This window comes from Nerophis ophidion, linkage group LG09 (assembly GCF_033978795.1).
Source record: "Nerophis ophidion isolate RoL-2023_Sa linkage group LG09, RoL_Noph_v1.0, whole genome shotgun sequence".
NCBI lineage: Eukaryota > Metazoa > Chordata > Actinopteri > Syngnathiformes > Syngnathidae > Nerophis > Nerophis ophidion.
The window spans coordinates 14,014,877-14,035,099 of NC_084619.1; the positions used below are offsets into that span (position 1 = coordinate 14,014,877).

Below are 20,223 nucleotides of genomic sequence, written 5' to 3' on the forward strand. Positions count from 1 at the left end.
CAGGTGCATGTCTTTGGAGGTGGGAGGAAGCTTGAGTACCCGGAGGGAACCCACGCTATCACGGGGAGAACATGCAAACTCCACACAGAAAGATCCCGAGCCCGGACTGAACCCAGGATTACTCAGGACTTTCGTATTTTGAGGCAGACACACTTTCCCTGTTCCACCGTGCTGCCAACAAAAATACATTTTGTGTGGAGGTCTAACGGGTATTTCCCCAACAAACCCTACACCCTAGTACAGGGGTGCCCATTACGTCGATCGCGAGCTACCAGTCGACCGCGGGGGGTGTGTCAGTCGATCTCCAGCCAGGCTTTTAAAAAAAATAGACTTAAAAATTAGTGATCATCAATCTTCACCAAGACGTCACTTAAATGACATTCACGGTACCGGAGGGTCTTGTGAGATGACGCTGGCTGCTGCAAGATCATTATTATTAAAATATGACCGAGAGGAAGGCGAGAAACACTTTTTATTTCAACAGACTCTCGCTCCGTACCTTCCGTCAAAACTCTAAAGGCCGACTGCACATTTCCTATCTTCACAATAAAAGCCCTGCTTCATGCTGCCTGCGCTAACTAAATACAGAGTCTCGGAAAACTGGCGTGCACAAGCGATCCCTCAGAAAGCTGGCGTGCACATCACTTGTGCACGCCAGCTTTCCGAGACTCTTATTTTGTTAGCGCAGGCAGCATGAAGCAGGGCTTTTATTGTGACGATAGGAAATGTGCAGTCGGCCTTTAGAGTTTTGACGGAAGGGACGGCGCGAAAGTCTGTTGAAATAAAAAGTGTTTCTCGCCTTCCTCTCAGTCATTTTTTCATAATAATGAACTGGCAGCAGCCAGCGTCATCTCACAAGACCCTCGGGTGCCGTGAATGTCAATCAAGCAAGCTACGGAATTTGCCGCCAATGTTTTTCTTGTAAAGTGTATGGAAGCTGGATGAATTAGATGCCAAAAACTAACCATTTTCATGTGGTATTGTACAGAAAGGACAACTTTTTTTCTCCTCCATTTGAAAATGTGGGCGTTATCATCATTACTGTCTGATTCCAATCAATGCAAGTCATCAGAATCAGGTAATACACCAACTTATATTCTTGTCTTCATGAAAGAAAGACATCTATATGTGTTACACATGCTTGTATTATCATTAAACACATTTAACTTGTTTACAAAAATGTCTCTTTCATAAATAAATAAATATAAATGATATATATAAATGAGGTAGATCCCCTCGAGTTGGTCAATTGAAAAGTAGCTCGCCTGCAGAAAAAGTGTGGGCACCCCTGCCGTAGTACAATCAATTTTTTAGTACGTTTTTGCGTCGATATGCTCCATCAACAATCAGATTTTTTGACTGGATTTGGAATTTAAGAGTGTATGGGAATGTGCAAAATCTCAATTCTAAAACCCAGAAGAAGAATGTGTTTGAGTAATTAACAATTCCTGCGATGAGGTGGCGACTTGTCCAGGGTGTAAACCGCCTTCCGCCCGGATGCAGCTGAGATAGGCTCCAGCAACCCCCCGCGATCCCGAATGGGACAAGCGGTAGTAAATGGATGGATGGATAATTAACAATTCTGTGTGATGTATGCTAGTTGGTCTCGAACTTTTGAAGCATATTTTGGAAAATAACATGTAAAATTTCATGTAAAGTGAATATATAACTGAAACTTTGTGTAATAATCCTACACAGACCTTTATTATTATTAGTGCATCTCCTTGGAGTTAGATCTTCCTCCGTTTTTAAAAACTAGTCATGCCTCTAACTGTAATCAAGGGTCCTTGAATGCACCATTGTTATGGACAATGAGATGCAAAATGGAAACTTAACTTCCTCCTATGCTACCAGATATAGATGTATTATATTTTTACTTTTCTTCAATGACGTCATCTTTGTTCCAAAATGTTGGTGCTGTGTGCGATTGCTTAAGGTGGAACTGAACTTTCTAATAAAATGTTTCCTATTGTTCACAATCATTAGAACACACTTCCTTTTTTTTTCTAGGATTTCAAAGATGATAAAAAAAACCCTTGCAAGATGCGGCTACTGGGAGTGTCAGTGATATTGTTATTATAAGCGCTAATGCGAACAAACTATTTATAGCAGCGCTGTGATCACAAGCCTGTGTACAATTTCTACATGATCGACTGGTGAATTGTTTCCTCACTTCCTTGCTCCCTGAAAGTTTATTGTAGAACATACTAAATGAATAATGCACCTCACCTGGACAGAAGAAGTCTGAGGACGTACTCTGACAAGTTGGTAAACTTTGGCTGCCATGCAGGACCCAGAATTGGCAAGAACAACACAAAAAGACACTTGGTGACCCCCACACCCCGTCAGGATTATGAGTCAATCTTCAACTAAATGGGAATATATAAACATCCAAGCAGTCGGCATCCTAATGACAGCAGACCTTGTACAGTAAGTGATATTTAATGTTTGTTGACTCTCAAGAAGTCTGCAGTGAGTAAAAAACTGCAAACTTTGAAATGCGTAAAAATGATCAAAATACATAAAAATTACATTTTATTATAAAAGTCCCCGTTAATACATTACATATATATTGACATGTTTAGAAAACCTCAACGGAGGTGTTTAAATCTTTTTTCTAAGCGCTGTATAGGCGGAATAGAGCAGCTCCCATAGGCTCCATTGTAAGAGAATGTTTGATTGCAATTATTTAATATTTGGAATGCACAGAAAATGTCTTTCTTAATGATTGTGAATGATAGGCAAAATTCCAAACTCCTGTAAAGGTGAGCTTTGATGACGTTATGACATCTGTGTTGAGTGAAGTGTTCCTAGTTCGCTTTGTTACTATCAAAGAAAAAAAAATGTTGCTGTTTTGATAGAGGGTGTAGGTCAGGGGTCGCCAACCTTTTTGAAACCAAGAGCTACTTCTTGGGTAGTGATTAATGAGAAGGGCTACCAGTTTGATACACACTTGCCAGAAATAGCCAATTTGCTCAATTTGCCTTTAACTCTATGTTATTATTAATAATTAATGATATTTATCTTTGTGGAAACACCGATCATTTTAATGATTTCTCCTGATAAATATATATAGAAACAGATACATATAACAAAAAAAGGGTATTTCTGTCTGTCATTCCGTCGTGCATTTTTTTTTCCTTCTAATTTTTTCTTGTAAGGAAAAAATTATTAGAAAAAACACTTAATTGAACAGTTTGAAAGAGGAGAAAACAGGAAAAAAATGAAAATTTAATTTGAAACATGCACCTGGGGATAGGTTGATTGGCAACACTAAATGGTCCCTAGTGTGTGAATGTGAGTGTTAATGTTGTCTGTCTATCTGTGTTGGCCCTGCGATGAGGTGGCGACTTGTCCAGGGTGTACCCCGCCTTCCGCCCGATTGTAGCTGAGATAGGTGCCAGCGCCCCCCGCGACCCCAAAAAGGGAATAAGCGGTAGAAAATGGATGGATGGATAATTTGAAACATAGTTTATCTTCAATTTCGACTCTTTAAAATTCAAAATTCAACCGAAAAAAAGAAGAGAAAAACTAGCTAAATCGAATATTTTTGAAAAAAAAAAAAATGGAACATCATTAGTAATTTTTCCTGAATAAGATTATTTTGAGAATTTTGATGACATGTTTTAAATAGGTTAAAATCCAATTTGCACTTTGTTAGAATATATAACAAATTGGACCACGCTATATGTCTAACAAAGACAAAGCATTATTTCTTCTAGACTTTCCAGAACAAAATTTTTGAAATAAATTCAAAAGACTTTGAAATAAGATTTCAATTTGATTTTACAGATTTTCTAGATTTGCCAGAATAATTTTTTTGAATTTTAATCATAATAAATTTGAAGAAATATTTCACAAATGTTCTTCGTCGAAAAAACAGAAGCTAAAATGAAGAATTAATTTAAAATGTATTTATTATTCTTTACAATAAAACAAATACATTTACTTGAACATTGATTTGAATTGTCAGGAAAGACAATTTAAATTGGCAACCTTAAAAATCCTAAAATCATTTTTAAGGTTGTATTTTTTCTCTAAAATTGTCTTTCTGAAAGTCATAAGAAGCAAAGTAAAAAAAAAAAAAGTATATTCAAACAAGTGAATACCAAGTCTTGAAAATATTTTCTTGGATTTTCAAATTCTATTTGAGTTTTGTCTCTCTTAGATTTAAAAATGTCGAGCAAAGCGAGACCAGCTTGCTTTTAAATAAGTAAAATTTAATAAATAGAGGCAGCTCACTGGTAAGTGCTGCTATTTGAGCTATTTTTAGAACAGGCCAGCGGGCGACTCATCTGGTCCTTACGGGTGACCTGGTGCCTGCGGGCACCGCGTTGGTGACTCCTGGTGTAAGTCATCTTAAACAATCTTAATTTGATTCAATCAACATTATTATTTTCTTGGCCTTGAACTTTTATGGCAAAATTTGTTATATTAACATTTATGATGCCTTTTCTTAATATATTGTATATTTAAATGGCAGAAAACTATATTTAAATTTACAAAATGCCCTAGGCCTCCCTGTACTTGTGGCCCCCACTTACACCCCGACTTTGATGTGGCTGAACATTAGTACTGAAATATTTTGAAAAATCTTTATTCAACCCTGACACAATACAAGTGAATATTCAAGAGATGTAAATTGGTTATTGAGTAGGAGACGATTTGCAGCCCACATTCTGCTTTAAGGCTGTTATACATCCATTTTAAACAGCCAAACATGAGATTTGGAGGTTAAATAAAATATCTATGCATGAATACATTTTACATGTCTCAAAGATATGCATATGTGTATGCACATCTTAATGTAAATATACGTTTAACATTAATATACTGTAATTGTAAGTCACTTGCCAACCCGAGTGTCTTTTGTATGCATAAAACATACAAGTCAGCATTAGTTACCGCCTAAAATGACAGATCGGTAAACAAATAAGAGCAGATGTGACTTCATTTATTCTTCTCTGGCCGCCATTACTTAAAGGGGAACATTATCACCAGACCTATGTAAGCGTCAATATATACCTTGATGGTGCAGAAAAAAGACCATATATTTTTTCAACCGATTTCCGAACTCTAAATGGGTGAATTTTGGCGAATTAAACACCTTTTTGTTTATCGCTCATGTGGTGATGACGTCAGAATGTGTAGTCTCCGAGGTAATACAGCCGCCATTTTCATTTTCAACACATTACAAACACCGGGTCTCAGCTCTGTTATTTTCCCTTTTTTCGACTATTTTTTGGAACCTTGGAGACATCATGCCTCGTCGGTGTGTTGTCGGAGGGTGTAACAACACTAACAGGGAGGGATTCAAGTTGCACCACTGGCCCGAAGATGCGAAAGTGTCTGCCGCCAGACCCCCATTGAATGTGCGGGAGTGTCTCCACATTTTACCGGCGATGACAGACATGGCACAGAGATGTATGGATAACCTGCAGATGCATTTGCAACGATAAATTCAACGAAATCACAAAGGAGAGTTTTGTTAATGTTGACTTATGTGCTAATCAGACATATTTGGTTGCTGCGTGACTGCCAGCTAATCAATGCTAACATGCTACGCTAATCGATGCTAACATGCTATTTACCGGCGGTGCTAAGGCAGACATGGCACAGAGATGTATGGATAACCTGCAGATGCATTTGCAACGATAAAGTCAACGAAATCACAAAGGTGAGTTTTGTTGATGTTGACTGCCAGCTAATCGATGCTAACATGCTACACTAATCGATGCTAACATGCTATTTACCGGCGGTGCTAAAGCAGACATGGCACAGAGATGTATGGATAACCTGCAAATGCATTTGCAACTATATTATGTTTCCTTCCACCCACATTTAATGTGAAAAAAACACTTACCAATCGGCGGATTTAAGTAGCTCCAGTGTCAAAAGATGCGAAAGTCCTGATCGTTGGGTCCGCACATTTTACAGGCGATGCTAACGCAGCTATTCGGCCATGCTATGGCTATTAATATGGTCAATAGCTATTCGCTCAATAGCTTCAGTTTCTTCTTCAATACTTTCATACTCCAACCATTCGTTTCAATACATGCGTAATCTGTTGAATTGCTTAAACCGCTAAAATCCAGGTCTGAATCCGAGCTAATGTCGCTATATCTTGCTGTGGTATCTGCCATTGTTTGTTTACATTGGCAGCACTGTATGATGTCACAGGGAAATGGATAGTCGCATCGCAAATAGCGAAAATCAAGCACTTTAAAGCTTTTTTTAGGGATATTCCGGGACCGGTAAAATTTTGAAAAAAAATTCAAAAAATACAACAAGCCTCTGGAAACTGATTTATATTGTTTTTAACCCTTTTGAAATTGTGATAACATTCCCCTTTAACACAACAAAATGTGCGGACAAGGTTGCCATGCGAGCAAAGCTGTCGAGGAAACGCGTATCTGTGCAATGGCTTTGTCAGCATGTAAACAGACCGTGGATTCGGTCCGTGGTCCATGGCGACAAGGGACAGTGGCAATGGATGAGTATTCATACGAGACTGGCTCGTATTAAACCTGAAAGACTGCATTGGAAGGCTTTTGAGGTGGGACACACTTCCTACAAAGTCAGCAGAAATTAATCCAAAGGCCCACTGCTGGTCTTTAAAAGAGACTTTATGGGGTTGGAGAATTTTGTTGGAAAGCAAGAACTTTCCTTTACGGCCATGCGAGGTAACGGAGGAGATATTAAAATCACATAAGCATTTTTAAAACATGTTCAATACAGAACTTCTAGAAGACGAGACTAAATACATTACTGTCAGATTAAAGGCCTACTGAAACCCACTACTACCGACCACGCAGTCTGATAGTTTATATATCAATGATGAAATATTAACATTGCAACACATGCCAATACGGCCTTTTTAGTTTACTAAATTACAATTTTAAATTTCCTGCGGAGTTTCCTGTTGAAAACTTCGCGGAATGATGACGCGTGTTTGTGACGTTATTGGGGACATATTAGCTAAAAGTCGTCTCTTTTCGTCGCATAATTACACAGTATTTTGGACATCTGTGTTGCTGAATCTTTTGCAATTTGTTCAATTAATAATGGAGAAGTCAAAGTAGAAAGATGGAGGTGGGAAGCTTTAGCCTTTAGCCACACAAACACACGGTGATTCCTTGTTTAAAATTCCCGGAGGTGAAGCTTTACTATGGATCAGAGCGGTCAAGCGAACATGGATCACGACAGCGTGTCAACTGGCAGGTTTCGGTGAGAAAATTGTTGTAAAAAGTCGCCTCTTACCGGAGATCAGCAGAGCTTCTGTCCTGCTGCAGCTTTGTGACTTCTCTCAGAGACTGGCGTCAACACACCCGTGGACACACCCCTCCGACTATCAGGTACTATTCAACTCACTAAAACACTAACAACACAATAGAAAGAGAAGGGATTTCCCAGAATTATCCTAGTAAATGTGTCTAAAAATACCTGCATCGCTCCTAATGCAATTGCCTTTTTTTTTTTTTACTTTATTTATTTATTTTTTCTAATCCTTCACTCTAAATTTCCTCATCCACAAATCTTTCATCCTCGCTCAAATTAATGGGGAAATTGTCGCTTTCTCGGTCCGAATAGCTCTTGCTGCTGGAGGCTCACATTATAAACAACATGAGGATGTGAGGAGCCCTCACACGGGCGACGTCATCATCTGCGACTTTCGGTACAGCCAAGGCTTTTTTATTAGCGACCAAAAGTTGCAAACTTTATCGTCGATGTTCTCTACTAAATCCTTTCAGCGAAAATATGGCAATATTGTGAAATGATCAAGTATGACACATAGAATGGACCTGCTATCCCTGTTTGAATAGGAAAATCTCATTTCAGTAGGCCTTTAAAGTTACAGTATTAGATGAAAGTAAATGGTGCTCTGATGGTAATTTTGTATTCAAATTAGTGTTGTCCCGATACCAAAATGTATTTCGATACTTTTCCGTAGTAATAAAAGGGACCACAAAAAATGACATTATTGGCTTTATTTTAACAAAACAAAACTTATAGAGTATAAAAACATGTTTCTTATTCCAAGTTTGTCCTTAAATAAAATAGTGAACATAATAGACAACTTGTCTTTTAGTAGTAAGTACAAAAACAAAGGCTCCTAATTTAGCTGCTGACATATGCAGTAAGATATTGTGTCCTTTATCATTCTATTATTTTGTCAAAATTATTAAGGGCAAGCGGTAGAAAATTAATGATTAATCTACTTGTTCATTTACTGATAATCACTGGTTATTTTCTTTTTCAACATGTTCTATCTACACTTCTGTTAAAATGTAATAATCACTTATTCTTCTGTCGTTAGATACTTTACATTAGTTTTAGGCGATACCACAAATTTGGGTATCAATCTGATACCAAGTAGTTACAGCAGTGGTTCTTAACCTTCTTGGAGGTATCGAACCCCACCAGTTTCATATGCGCATTCACCGAACTCTTCTTTAGTGAAAAACATAAAATGTTTTTTTTGGGGCGGTATAGCTCTGTTGGTAGAGCAGCCGTGCCAGCAACTTGAGGGCTGCAGGTTCGATCCCCGCTTCCGTTATCCTAGTCACTGCCGTTGAGTCCTTGGGCAAGACACTTTACCCACCTGCTCCCAGTGCCACCCGCTCTGGTTTAAATATAAAAATTAGATATCGGGTTTCACTATGTAAAGCGCATTGAGTCACTAGAGGAAAAGCGCTATATAAATATAATTCACTTCACTTCACTTTTCAAATTCAAGACAAAGTTAGATGTTTTTGGTAACACTTTAGAATGGGGAACACATTATAATTTAGAGTTATTTGGACAGTAGTGGAACATATTCTAAGTAATAAAGACTTAATTTAGAGTTATTTGGTTAGGGTTAGAGTCAGGGTTAGAGGGTTAGGGTTATAATAAGGCCATGCCGAATAAGGCATTAATAAGTACTTAACAATGACTAGTTAAGAGCCAATATGTTACTAATTTGCATGTTAATAAGCAACTATATTAATGGTAACTGTGTTCCCCATACTAAAGTGTTACCATGATTTTTTTTACAGGTGCACAAAATGAACCGTGCATGAACATCACCTTGTTCAAACTACAAAACCCAACACAGTGCATAAACTCACAACAAAATACACACCTGCAAATCAGTCAGCTGTTGCCGTATCCGTAGTACACCGACAGGGAGAAGTTTGTATTTGCACGATGAGTCGGGTGTGTTTTGACCGCTGCCGAACCCCTAAGGCCGACTCACCGAACCCCTAGGGTTCGATCGAACCCAGGTTAAGAACCACTGAGTTACATGATCATACAGTACATTGGTCATGTTCAAAGTCCTCGTATTTCGGGTGTGTTTTGACCTCTGCCGAACCCCTAAGGCCGACTCACCGAACCCCTAGGGTTCGATCGAACCACTGAGTTACATGATCATACAGTACATTGGTCATGTTCAAAGTCCTGGTATTTCATATTTGATGCTAAAAAATATCAATGTAATCAAAGTAGTATCGACTACATACGCTCTTGTACTTGGTATCATCACAGTGGATGTCAGGTGTAGATCCACCAATGGTTTTTGTTTATATTGTAGCGTCCCGGAGTTGGTGCTGCAGGGAATTCTGGCAATTTGTTCTGTAGTGTTTATGTTGTGTTGCGGTGCAAATATTATCCCACTATGTGTTTGTCATTGTTGTTTAGTGTGTTTTTACTATATGGTACATATTTATGACAGTGTTGGCGTTGTTCATAAGGCCACCCTCAGTGTGACATTTATGGTTTTTTGTCTAAGTATGCGCTTCATTCACTTGTGAGTAGTGTGTTCCAAGTTAAATTAGTTGTTCCAATGGTTGATGATTGGTCATAGAGTAGTCTTGTCTTGACTTTGTCAACTTCAGAACAGTCATTCTGTTCTACATGGTAGTGTGCTGGGGGGGCAGTACATCTAAGGACAGGTACAGACTGGAAAAACTGATCAGGCGGGCCAGTTCTACAATGGGAATGAAACTGGACACACTGGTGACTGTGGCAGAGAAGAGGACTGTGGACAAACTAGTGAGCATCCTGGATGATGCCAGGCACCCTCTGCATAGCGTTCGTTATCAGTAGCCAGAGGAGCCTGTTCAGTGCTAGACTGCTTCATCCCAAGTGCAGGACCAATAGACTCAAAAACTCCTTTGTCCCACACCATATTAGACTGTATAACTCATCTCTGGGGCGGGGGGGGGTACTAGGATGACAGGGGATGCAAAACAATAACAGTGCAATACGTTTTCATAACATGGTCACTACTGCCTAGTTTCTCTTGTTATATTCTTATTTTACTGTTGCATTTTAATTCCCATTGTTGCTTTTTATTTTTATTGTTATTGTAATATTTCTCTATTTGGTTTCCATTTAAACCCCCATTATTTAAAGTTTACTTCTTTAAATTGATCTCAACTCTGTACACTGCTGCTGGAATTTTAATTTTACTGAAGGAACTCTCCTGAAGGAATCAATAAAGTACTATCTATCTATCTATCTATCTATCTATCTATCTATCTATCCATCTATCTATCTATCTATCTATCTATCTATCTGTCTATCTATGACTCTGGGTGTGTTGCAGTGTGTAGTGAAGCATATATAGTTATCACTTGTCCTACAGGGATGATTCTTGAAATAAATGTACTTGACTTGTCTCCATAGAAACAAGGGTTGAGGATTTAGAAGGAGTTACAACACTGCAGACTGCTGATAGTCCTTAGCCGCTAGCTAGTTAACCATGTCTTAACGTGACGCCAATGGGTGGGGAACCGGTACTTTTTACAGGTGGTATAGTACCAAATATGGTTAATTCTTATCGCGGTACTATACTAATACCGGTATACCGTACAACCCTAATTCAAATATGTTTCCACTCTCGTCATGAGACAATGTTCGATTGTTGGTAGGATTACGCAAAAGCTATATCACTGATTTGTATGTGCATAGCAACAACGCATGTCCTAATACAGGGGTCACCAACGCGGTGCCCGCGGGCACCAGGTAGCCTGTAAAGACCAGATGAGTAGCCCGCTGGCCTGTTCTAAAAATAGCTCAAATAGCAGCACTTACCAGTGAGCTGCCTCTATTTTTTAAATTGTATTTATTTACTAGCAAGCTGGTCTCGCTTTGCTCGACATGTTTAATTCTAAGAGAGACAAAACTCAAATAGAACTTGAAAATCCAAGAAAATATTTTAAAGACTTGGTCTTCACTTGTTTAAATAAATTCATTTATTTTTTTACTTTGCTTCTTATAACTTTCAGAAAGACAATTTTAGAGAAAAAAATACAACCTTAAAAATGATTTTAGGATTTTTAAACACATATACCTTTTGACCTTTTAAATTCCTTCCTCTTCTTTCCTGACAATTTAAAATTTAAAGCCCACCAGGCTGCACCAAACTTTTGGTGCCTTGTTGACACAGAAAAGTACAGTGGTGTATGCGCAGCAGCTATGAAGGTTGCAAGCCTGTTTGGTTCAACCTATCTTTGTAAATCATCCTTTTCTGACATGAACTTCATCAAGAACAAACACAGAACACACCTCATGATGCACATCTGCAAGACTCACTCAGAGTTGCAGTGTCAAGTTACACACCAGAGTACAACACACTAGTTAGCAGCATGCAATGACAAAGAAACAGATTTGGTGTCCAGTTCAAAGTGTGAAATGATTTATTTAAAAAATTGAGAGTTGACTTTTGTATTTTACATGAGTTATTATTTGTACAAACATGGTGCGAAGTAATTAATGATTTGTTAAAACATGTTAGTGGCTAGCTAGTTAAAATGGGATATTGCGATTTCACAAGACTGTCTTAGAAGTGATCATTTGAAAATGTTCATTTTGAAAAATGTGCACTTAGAGAAAATATAAAAATAAAGTGTTGCATATTGATATTTATCTGTTTCTATATATATTTATTGTGAGAAATCAATAAGATGATCAGTGTTTCCACAAAGATAAATATCATTAATTATTAATAATAACATAGAGTTAAAGGTAAATTGAGCAAATTGGCTATTTCTGGCAATTTATTTAAGTGTGTATCAAACTGGTAGCCCTTTGCATTAATCAGTACCCAAGAAGTAACTCTTGGTTTCAAAAAGGTTGGTGACCCCTGTTCATACTTGCCAACCCAACAGATTTTCCGGGAGACTCCCGAAATTCAGCGCCTCTCCCGAAAAACTCCCGGAAGAAATTATCTCCCAGGAAATCTCCTGAAATTCACGCCCCCTCCAGCTCCATGCGGACATGAGTGGGGACAGCCTGTTTTCACGTCCGCTTTCCTGTTATATAAACAGCTTGCCTGCCCAAAAACGTTACAACATCTACGGATTTTTAATAAAAAAACTGCACACACAAGGAGACGAAGCAGAAGAACGAGGAAGTTACAGCCATGGCGACGCCGTCTGTAATAGAGTGATTCTATGTTGTCTGTTGCCATCTCCTGGTGAATGTTGGCTATAGCGTTATGGGGTTGCTTTTTCATTGGCCAACGATTTAAGTGGTATTGTGCACCTGATGGCAAGTGACTCTCGCCAGTACGCAAATGGCAGAACCAAGGTTCTCCTGAAATTCACGCCCCCTCCAGCTCCATGCGGACATGAGTGGGGACAGCCTGTTTTCACATCCGCTTTCCTGTTATATAAACAGCTTGCCTGCCCAATCACGTTACAACATCTACAGATTTTTAATAAAAAACTGCACACACAAGGAGACGAAGCAGAAGAACGAGGAAGTTACAGCCATGGCGACGCCGTCTGTAATAGAGTGATTCTATGTTGTCTGTTGCCATCTCCTGGTGAATGTTGGCTATAGCGTTATGGGGTTGCTTTTTGATTGGCCAACGATTTACGTGGTGTTGCGCACCTGACGGCAAGTGACTCTCACCAGTACGCAAATGGCAGAACCAAGGTTCTCCTGAAATTCACGCCCCCTCCAGCTCCATCCGGACATGAGTGGGGACAGCCTGTTTTCACGTCCGCTTTCCTGTTATATAAACAGCTTGTCTGCCCAATCACGTTACAACATCTACGTATTTTTAATAAAAAACTGCACACACAAGGAGACGAAGCAGAAGAACAAGGAAGTTACAGCCATGGCGACGCCGTCTGTTATAGAGTGATTCTATGTTGTCTGTTGCCATCTCCTGGTGAATGTTGGCTATAGCGTTATGGGGTTGCTTTTTCATTGGCCAAAGATTTAAGTGGTATTGTGCACCTGACGGCAAGTGACTCTCGCCAGTACGCAAATGGCAGAACCAAGGTTCTCCTGAAATTCACGCCCCCTCCAGCTCCATCCGGACATGAGTGGGGACAGCCTGTTTTCACGTCCGCTTTCCTGTTATATAAACAGCTTGCCTGCCCAATCACATTACAACATCTACAGATTTTTAATAAAAAACTGCACACACAAGGAGACGAAGCAGAAGAACGAGGAAGTTACAGCCATGACGACGCCGTCTGTAATAGAGTGATTCTATGTTGTCTGTTGCCATCTCCTGGTGAATGTATGTTATAGCGTTATGGGGTTGCTTTTTGATTGGCCAACGATTTACGTGGTGTTGGGCACCTAATGGCAAGTGACTCTCGCCAGTACGCAAATGGCAGAACAAAGGTTACTCAAATAGTGAAAGGTAAGTGTTGTTGTTGTTTTTTTCAAATAACCAGCAAGCACAGTACAGTTAGTAGAACAACTGTGTTTTTATTACTGTGTATTTGAGAGGTGCCTTCTGAAGTTCAACTATTTATTTTATTTGTATATATAATAAAATAAATATATATAGCTAGAATTCATTGAAAGTCAAGTATTTCCTACATATATATATATATATATATATATATATATATATATATGAACTATAAATGAAATACTCGAGTTGGTGAATCATACTCGTCCTCTCTTAACCACGCCCCCAATCACGCCTCCTCCCCACCCCTTGAAATCGGAGGTCTCAAGGTTGGCAAGTATGCCCCTGTCCGAATGTATTTCATCAATTACAGTACATCCTGTCAAAGGGCAATACTATAGGAAGTACACGTGGGTCTACCTTAGAGTAGTAAGTATACAGCCTGTAAGTAGTAAGATCAATGTGTCTTACCTACAGTCAAGTACAGTGGAGGCAGCATCGTAGTCTAGGGCTGCATGAGTGCTGCTTTTTAAACATATTTGGCAAAAAAAATATTCCTTTTATAACGAGCGTGGTACAAAAGAAGTATTTGTGGGGAGGACAAGGGTACGAGTTTGCGCTGAATGATGAGCGAGTGCTGCAAGGTCGCATTCTCATTCAGGAATTGTTCAAGCTGATTATATGGATCTTTCATTTCATTAATCATGTCCTGAATAATTCACATCACTCAAAATTCCTAATGCAGCCGACTCTATTCTCCCTGGTTGTGAAACCTATTAGCCAAAGAGGCTCGGCATATATTAACTAACATTACTAGCTGGCTGCCTCTTGAAGATGCCACTGTGGAGGTCACGGTGTAGTAGTTTTCCAAAGTTTTTAACTGAGCGTGAAACATAAAAATAAAAAATAAAAACATACAAACTTACCCTTTTCACAAAAAGTTCCAGAAAAATGGAGCGGGCAGTGACAGGAAGATGTTGATCTACCAGGTTTTTGCAAGTCACGACACGTTCCACCATTGAGGCAAACGCCATCACCGCAAGCTTCATGTGTGGGAGGAGACGTTGTGTTTAAACTGTTGGAAAAATGACATTTAGGGGCATCTGTGTTAAAAGGCTTTGGAATACAAGGTTGCATACATGGAATACACAGAGAGGTGGGTATAGAGCAGCCAAAATGTGTACTCAAGGAAGAGTAGGGATGTAATGGAATGAAAATTGTACAACACCCAAAACCAGTGAAGTTGGCACGTTGTGTAATTTGTAAATAATAAAAAATAAGACGATTTGATAATCCTTTTAAAATTATATTCAATTGAATAGACTGCAAAAACAAGATATTTAATGTTCAAACTGAGAAACATATATTTTTTTCCATGGCAGCAAAAAAGTTTTCACAGGGGCATTTTTACCACTGTGTTACATGGCCTTTCCTTTTAACAACACTCAGTAAACGTTTGGGAACTGAGGAGACCATTTTTTTGAAGCTTTCTAAGTGGAATTCTTTCCCATTCTTGCTTGATGTACAGCTTAAGTTGTTCAACAGTCCGGTGTCTCAGTTGTGGTATTTTAGGCTTCATATTGCGGCTCACATTTTCAATGGGAAACAGGTCTGGACTACAGACAGGCTAGTCTAGTACCCGCACTCTTTTACTATAAAGCCATGCTTTGTAACACGTGGCTTGGCATTGTCTTGCTGAAATAAGCAGGGGCGTCCATGATAACGTTGTTTGGATGGCAACATATGTTGCTCCAAAACCTTTATGTACCTTTCAGCATTAATGGTGCCTTCACAGATGGTTAAGTTGCCCATGCCTTGGGCACTAATACACCCCAATGCCATCACGGATGCCGGCTTTTGAACATTGCGCCGAGAACAACGCGAATGGTTCAGTTCGTTTTTGTTCTAGAGGACACCACGTACACCATGTACACCACGTACACAAAAGCCAGCAGTGCTTCTGGGTGTTGTTGATAAATGGCTTTGGCTTTGCATAGTAGAGTTTTAACTTGCACTTACAGATGTAGCGACAAACTGTAGTTACTGCGAGTGGTTTTATGAAGTATTCCTGAGCCCATGTGGTGATATCCTTTATACAGTAATATAGCTGTTTGATGCAGTACCGCATGAGGGATCGAATATCCGTAATATCATTGTTTACGTGTTGTGATTTTTCTCCAGGTTCTCTGGACCTTTTGATGATATTACAGACCTTAGATGGTGAAATCTCAAAATTTCTTGGAATAGCTCATTGACAAATGTTCTTGAACTGTTGGAGAATTTGTTCACGCATTTGTTTACAAAGTGGTGACCCTCACCACATCCTTGTTTGAGAATAAATTAGCATTTCAGAGAAGCTGCTGTTATACCCAATCATGGCGCCCACCTGTTCCCAATTAGCCTGTTTATCTGTGGGATGTTCCAGATAAGTGTTTGATGAGCATTCCTCAACTTTCTCAGTCTTTTTTTTGCCACTTTTGCCAGCTTTTTTGAAACATGTTGCAGGCAACAAACTCCAAATGAGCCAAAATTTGCAAAAAAATAAGGTTTTCCAGTTTGAACGTTAAGTATCTTGTCTTCGTAGTCTATTCAATTGAATATAGGTTGAAAAGGATTTGCAAATCATTGTATTCTGTTTTTATTTAAGATTTACACAACGCGCCAACTTCACTGATTTTGGGGTTTGTATATAACGGTTATTTTGACCAAAATGATCAATAATATGAGTATTAAAAACGTATTGTTGAATGTGCTCAATTTCCTTTTTTTTTTTTTTAATAACTAAATTAAATACACACACTACATTGTATGTTTTGTGTTTCTTATCCTCAACCAATAGTGTTTTAGTCTTTGTGTTGTATCTGTGTTAATGGCTAAGCTTGTATTGTTTTAAATATTAGTTTGTACTGAAGCACTTTACAACTTTTTTAAATGAAAAGTCCGTAACAAATAAAATCTAACGTTGTTTGTTATTGCTGGGGGCCATAGTGGCTTTCTACTCTGTTTAGCGGTCCTTGAACGCATCGTAAAATTTCAAATTTCTCTGAGAATAAAATGAACACTGTTCAAAGAGAGCAGAGCTTGTAGGTTCAATATGCACAATTGAATATCTTCGTTGCTCAGACAGCACTGTGTTTATATGGATTCAGATTGGGGTATGTTTTTTTCTTATTAGGGAAAGATGATAACGCCTTTTGTTTTCATGTCTGCATTTAAGCTAGCAAGCTGGCGCCAGTCTGTTTGTAAGTTTATCAAAGTGCAGTTATCAATGACTGTTTTTCAATCCTTTTAATTTGAAAAGGTAATACTAACGTCTTGAGTTTTACAGCGGTAATCATTATTACCGTTCATCGTCACATCCATATTTTAGAGTACTGTAATATCTGGACTATTAGCGACTACTTTGTCCTCACGCTTTGAACCCTGTACTTTGTACAATGTTGTGGCCAATTTCTGTTTTTTTCCTGGTTTACGAGCGTCACATGCCGCCAATAAATTCAATAAATTTAGCCTCGTCACATCAGACCAATGAAGTTGCCAAACGGGTCAATGTAGACAAATGAAACACACACAGCCATTTACCGAGTGATAAACTCACATTCATTACGGAGAAGAAAAAACAAAATGCATATCACGCAGCCCCAAAGCCCAAGACAATCAACCCCGGTTCTCAAAAAAGGAAAGAAGTCATCGCACGGAAACAGAAATGGGCCCCGAAAGTACGGACCACCGTGCGCTAAAGAAAATTACTTCAGTGGTTTCGCACAGGAGGAGGAAGGACGAAGACAGTGCTCAGTGACCTCTTTGGTTGGTTACTTTGTCTTTATTTTATTTCAGTTATTCAGAGTCAGAAGGTAAGTTCCAACTCCTGTTTTTCACATGACTGTTGTTCAATAAAGGAGTCAAAAATTTAAATAAATAAATGATAAATGGGTTGTACTTGTATAGCGCTTTTCTACCTTCAAGATACTCAAAGCGCTTTGACACTACTTCCACATTTACCCATTCACACACACATTCACAAACTGATGGAGGGAGCTGCCATGCAAGGCGCCAACCAGCACCCATCAGGAGCAAGGGTGAAGTGTCTTGCTCAGGACACAACGGACGTGACGAGGTTGGTACTAGGTGGGAATTGAACCAGGGACGCTCGGGTTGCGCACGGCCACTCTTCCACTGCGCCACGCCACCAATGATATGTTCAATTAACAAAAATTTTAAATATGCGTACTAAATGGATACAAACAGACAATGAATAATTAATTACAATTGCTTAAGCAAAGCAGCAAGAGCAAAATAACAGAACTAACAAAAATTCATACAAATGAAAACAAAACTTAAAGGCCCACTGAAACCCACTACTACTGACCACGCAGTCTGATAGTTTATATATCAATGATGAAATATTAACATTGCAACACATGCCAATACGGCCTTTTTAGTTTACTAAATTGCAATTTTAAATTTCCCGCGAGTTTCTTGTTGAAAACGTCGCGGAATGATGACGCATACGCGTGACGTCAGACTGTAAGGAAATATTAGCGCTGCACAACACACACAGTTAAAAGTCGTCTCTGTTCATGGGGTAATTACACAATATTTTGGACATCTGTGTTGCTGAATCTTTTGCAATTTGTTCATTTAATAATGGAGACTATAAAGAAGAATGCTGCTGGTGGAAAGCAGGTGGGTTGCAGCTGTCTTTAGCACCGAGACACAGCCGGTGTTTCTTTGTTCGTTGTGAAGCAGAGCGGTCAAGCGAACATGTTTTCTCGACGTCAACCAGCATGTTTTTGGATGGGAGAATTGTGATATATATCATACCGGAGACATCATTGGATTATTCGTCGTCCTACAGCAGCAGTCAAAAAAGGCAGCTGTGAGCTTGGCTCCTCGGCTTCTCTCTGAGACTCTGCCTGTTCACCGCAGCCATCCGACCTCGAGGTATGTCTTTACAATCTCACTAAAACACTATTGAAACAATAAGCAGATAAGGCATCTTCCAGAATTATCCTAGTAAATGTGTCTAATTACATCTGAAACGCTCACACTGCCGTCGCCCGGAGCAGTCGCTTTTTTTTTTTTTTTCCTAGTCCTTCACTATCAATATCTTAATTAACAAATCTTTCATCCTCGCTCAAATTTATGGGGAAATTGTCGCTTTCTCGGTCCAAATTGCTCTTACTGCTGGTGGCTCCCATTATAAACAATGTGAATATGTGGGGAGCCCCGCAACTTGTGATGTCACGCGCACATACTTCTGGTAAAGGCAGGGCTTTTCTATCAGCGACCAAAAGTTGCAAACTTTATCGTCGATGTTCTCTACTAAATCCTTTCAGCAAAAATATGGCAATAACGCGAAATGATAAAGTATGACACATAGAATGGACCTGCTATTCCCGTTTAAATAAGAAAATCTCATTTCAGTAGGCCTTTAAGGTGTTTGTAGTTGAATATTAAAAATGACCAAATTAAAAGTATAGCTCCTTACCTGCATGGTTCTGTGTTGCCGCCAGCAATGGCATCCGATGTGTGAAAACTCCTGACTTCATTAAATTCAGTAATTTCAATGCAGCCAGTAAAGTTGTGGAAAGGTTGTTTACTCTAAGAGGAAAACACAATTATTTGTTGTCAAGTGTTTTTAGCATCAATGTACTTACTCTCATAAGCAGTAAAAAAAATAAGTTCCAGTACGCTATATTGTATTCTTTGTGGCGTGATGGGATACAGCATAAAATTAAAATAACTGTGATTGTCACACCCCACCTCGGGTGAAGGTAATGTAACCTTTGCAAACCAGACTTTCAAATCAAGGATGGCAAGGCACGCATTTGGTAACAGTTTACAAACATTTATTTAAATCCCAAAAGTGTCAAGAGGTGAACAACAACAAGTGGAAACAAAGCACCCAAAATCTGCAATAGTAATTACAGGCATTATTAATATAGTCTGGGGGTCGGCAACCCGCGGTTCTTGAGCGCCGCCCTAGTGGCTCTCTGGAGCTTTTTCAAAAATGTAAAAAAAAGGAAAATTATGAGGGGGAAAAAAATTAAAATAAAATATATTTTTTTTGTTTTATAATTTTTTCTGTAGGAGGACAAACATGACACGAACCTCCCTAATTGTTATAAAGCACACTGTTTTTGATAAACACGCCTCACTGATTCAAATATTTGGCGAGTCCCGTTTTGTTCTAATATTTTTGGCGGTTCTTGAACTCACCCTAATTTGTTTACATGTATAACTTTCTCCGACTTTTTAAGACGTGTTTTATCCCACTTCTTTTTTGGTCTCATTTTGTCCACCAAACTTTTAATGCTGTGCATGAATGCACAAAGGTGAGTTTTGTTAATATTATTGACTTGTGTGGAGTGATAATCAGACATATTTGGTCACTGCATGACTGCAAGCTAACCGATGCTAACATGCTATTTAGGCTATCATTATTCCTCATTTGTTGCTATATTTGAGCTCATTTGGTTTCCTTTAAGTCATCTTAATTCAATGTATATCTCATGACACACTATCTGTATGTAATATGGCTTTTATTTTTTTGCGGCTCCAGACATATTTATTTTTGT

General features: G+C 38.9%; 1 protein-coding gene across 2 annotated transcripts in view; it reads right to left on the reverse strand.

Moving 5' to 3' along the window:
* The window catches only part of eys (eyes shut homolog), a 722,499-nt gene that overhangs the window by 207,625 nt on the left and 494,651 nt on the right, over positions 1-20,223 (reverse strand). For both annotated transcript variants that reach the window (XM_061910381.1, XM_061910382.1), the window contains exons 37-38: positions 19,134-19,246; positions 14,569-14,717 (exon numbers count right to left, since the gene is read on the reverse strand). In XM_061910381.1, coding sequence (XP_061766365.1) covers positions 14,569-14,717; positions 19,134-19,246 — 262 coding nt within the window. The remainder of the gene's footprint in view (positions 1-14,568; positions 14,718-19,133; positions 19,247-20,223) is intronic.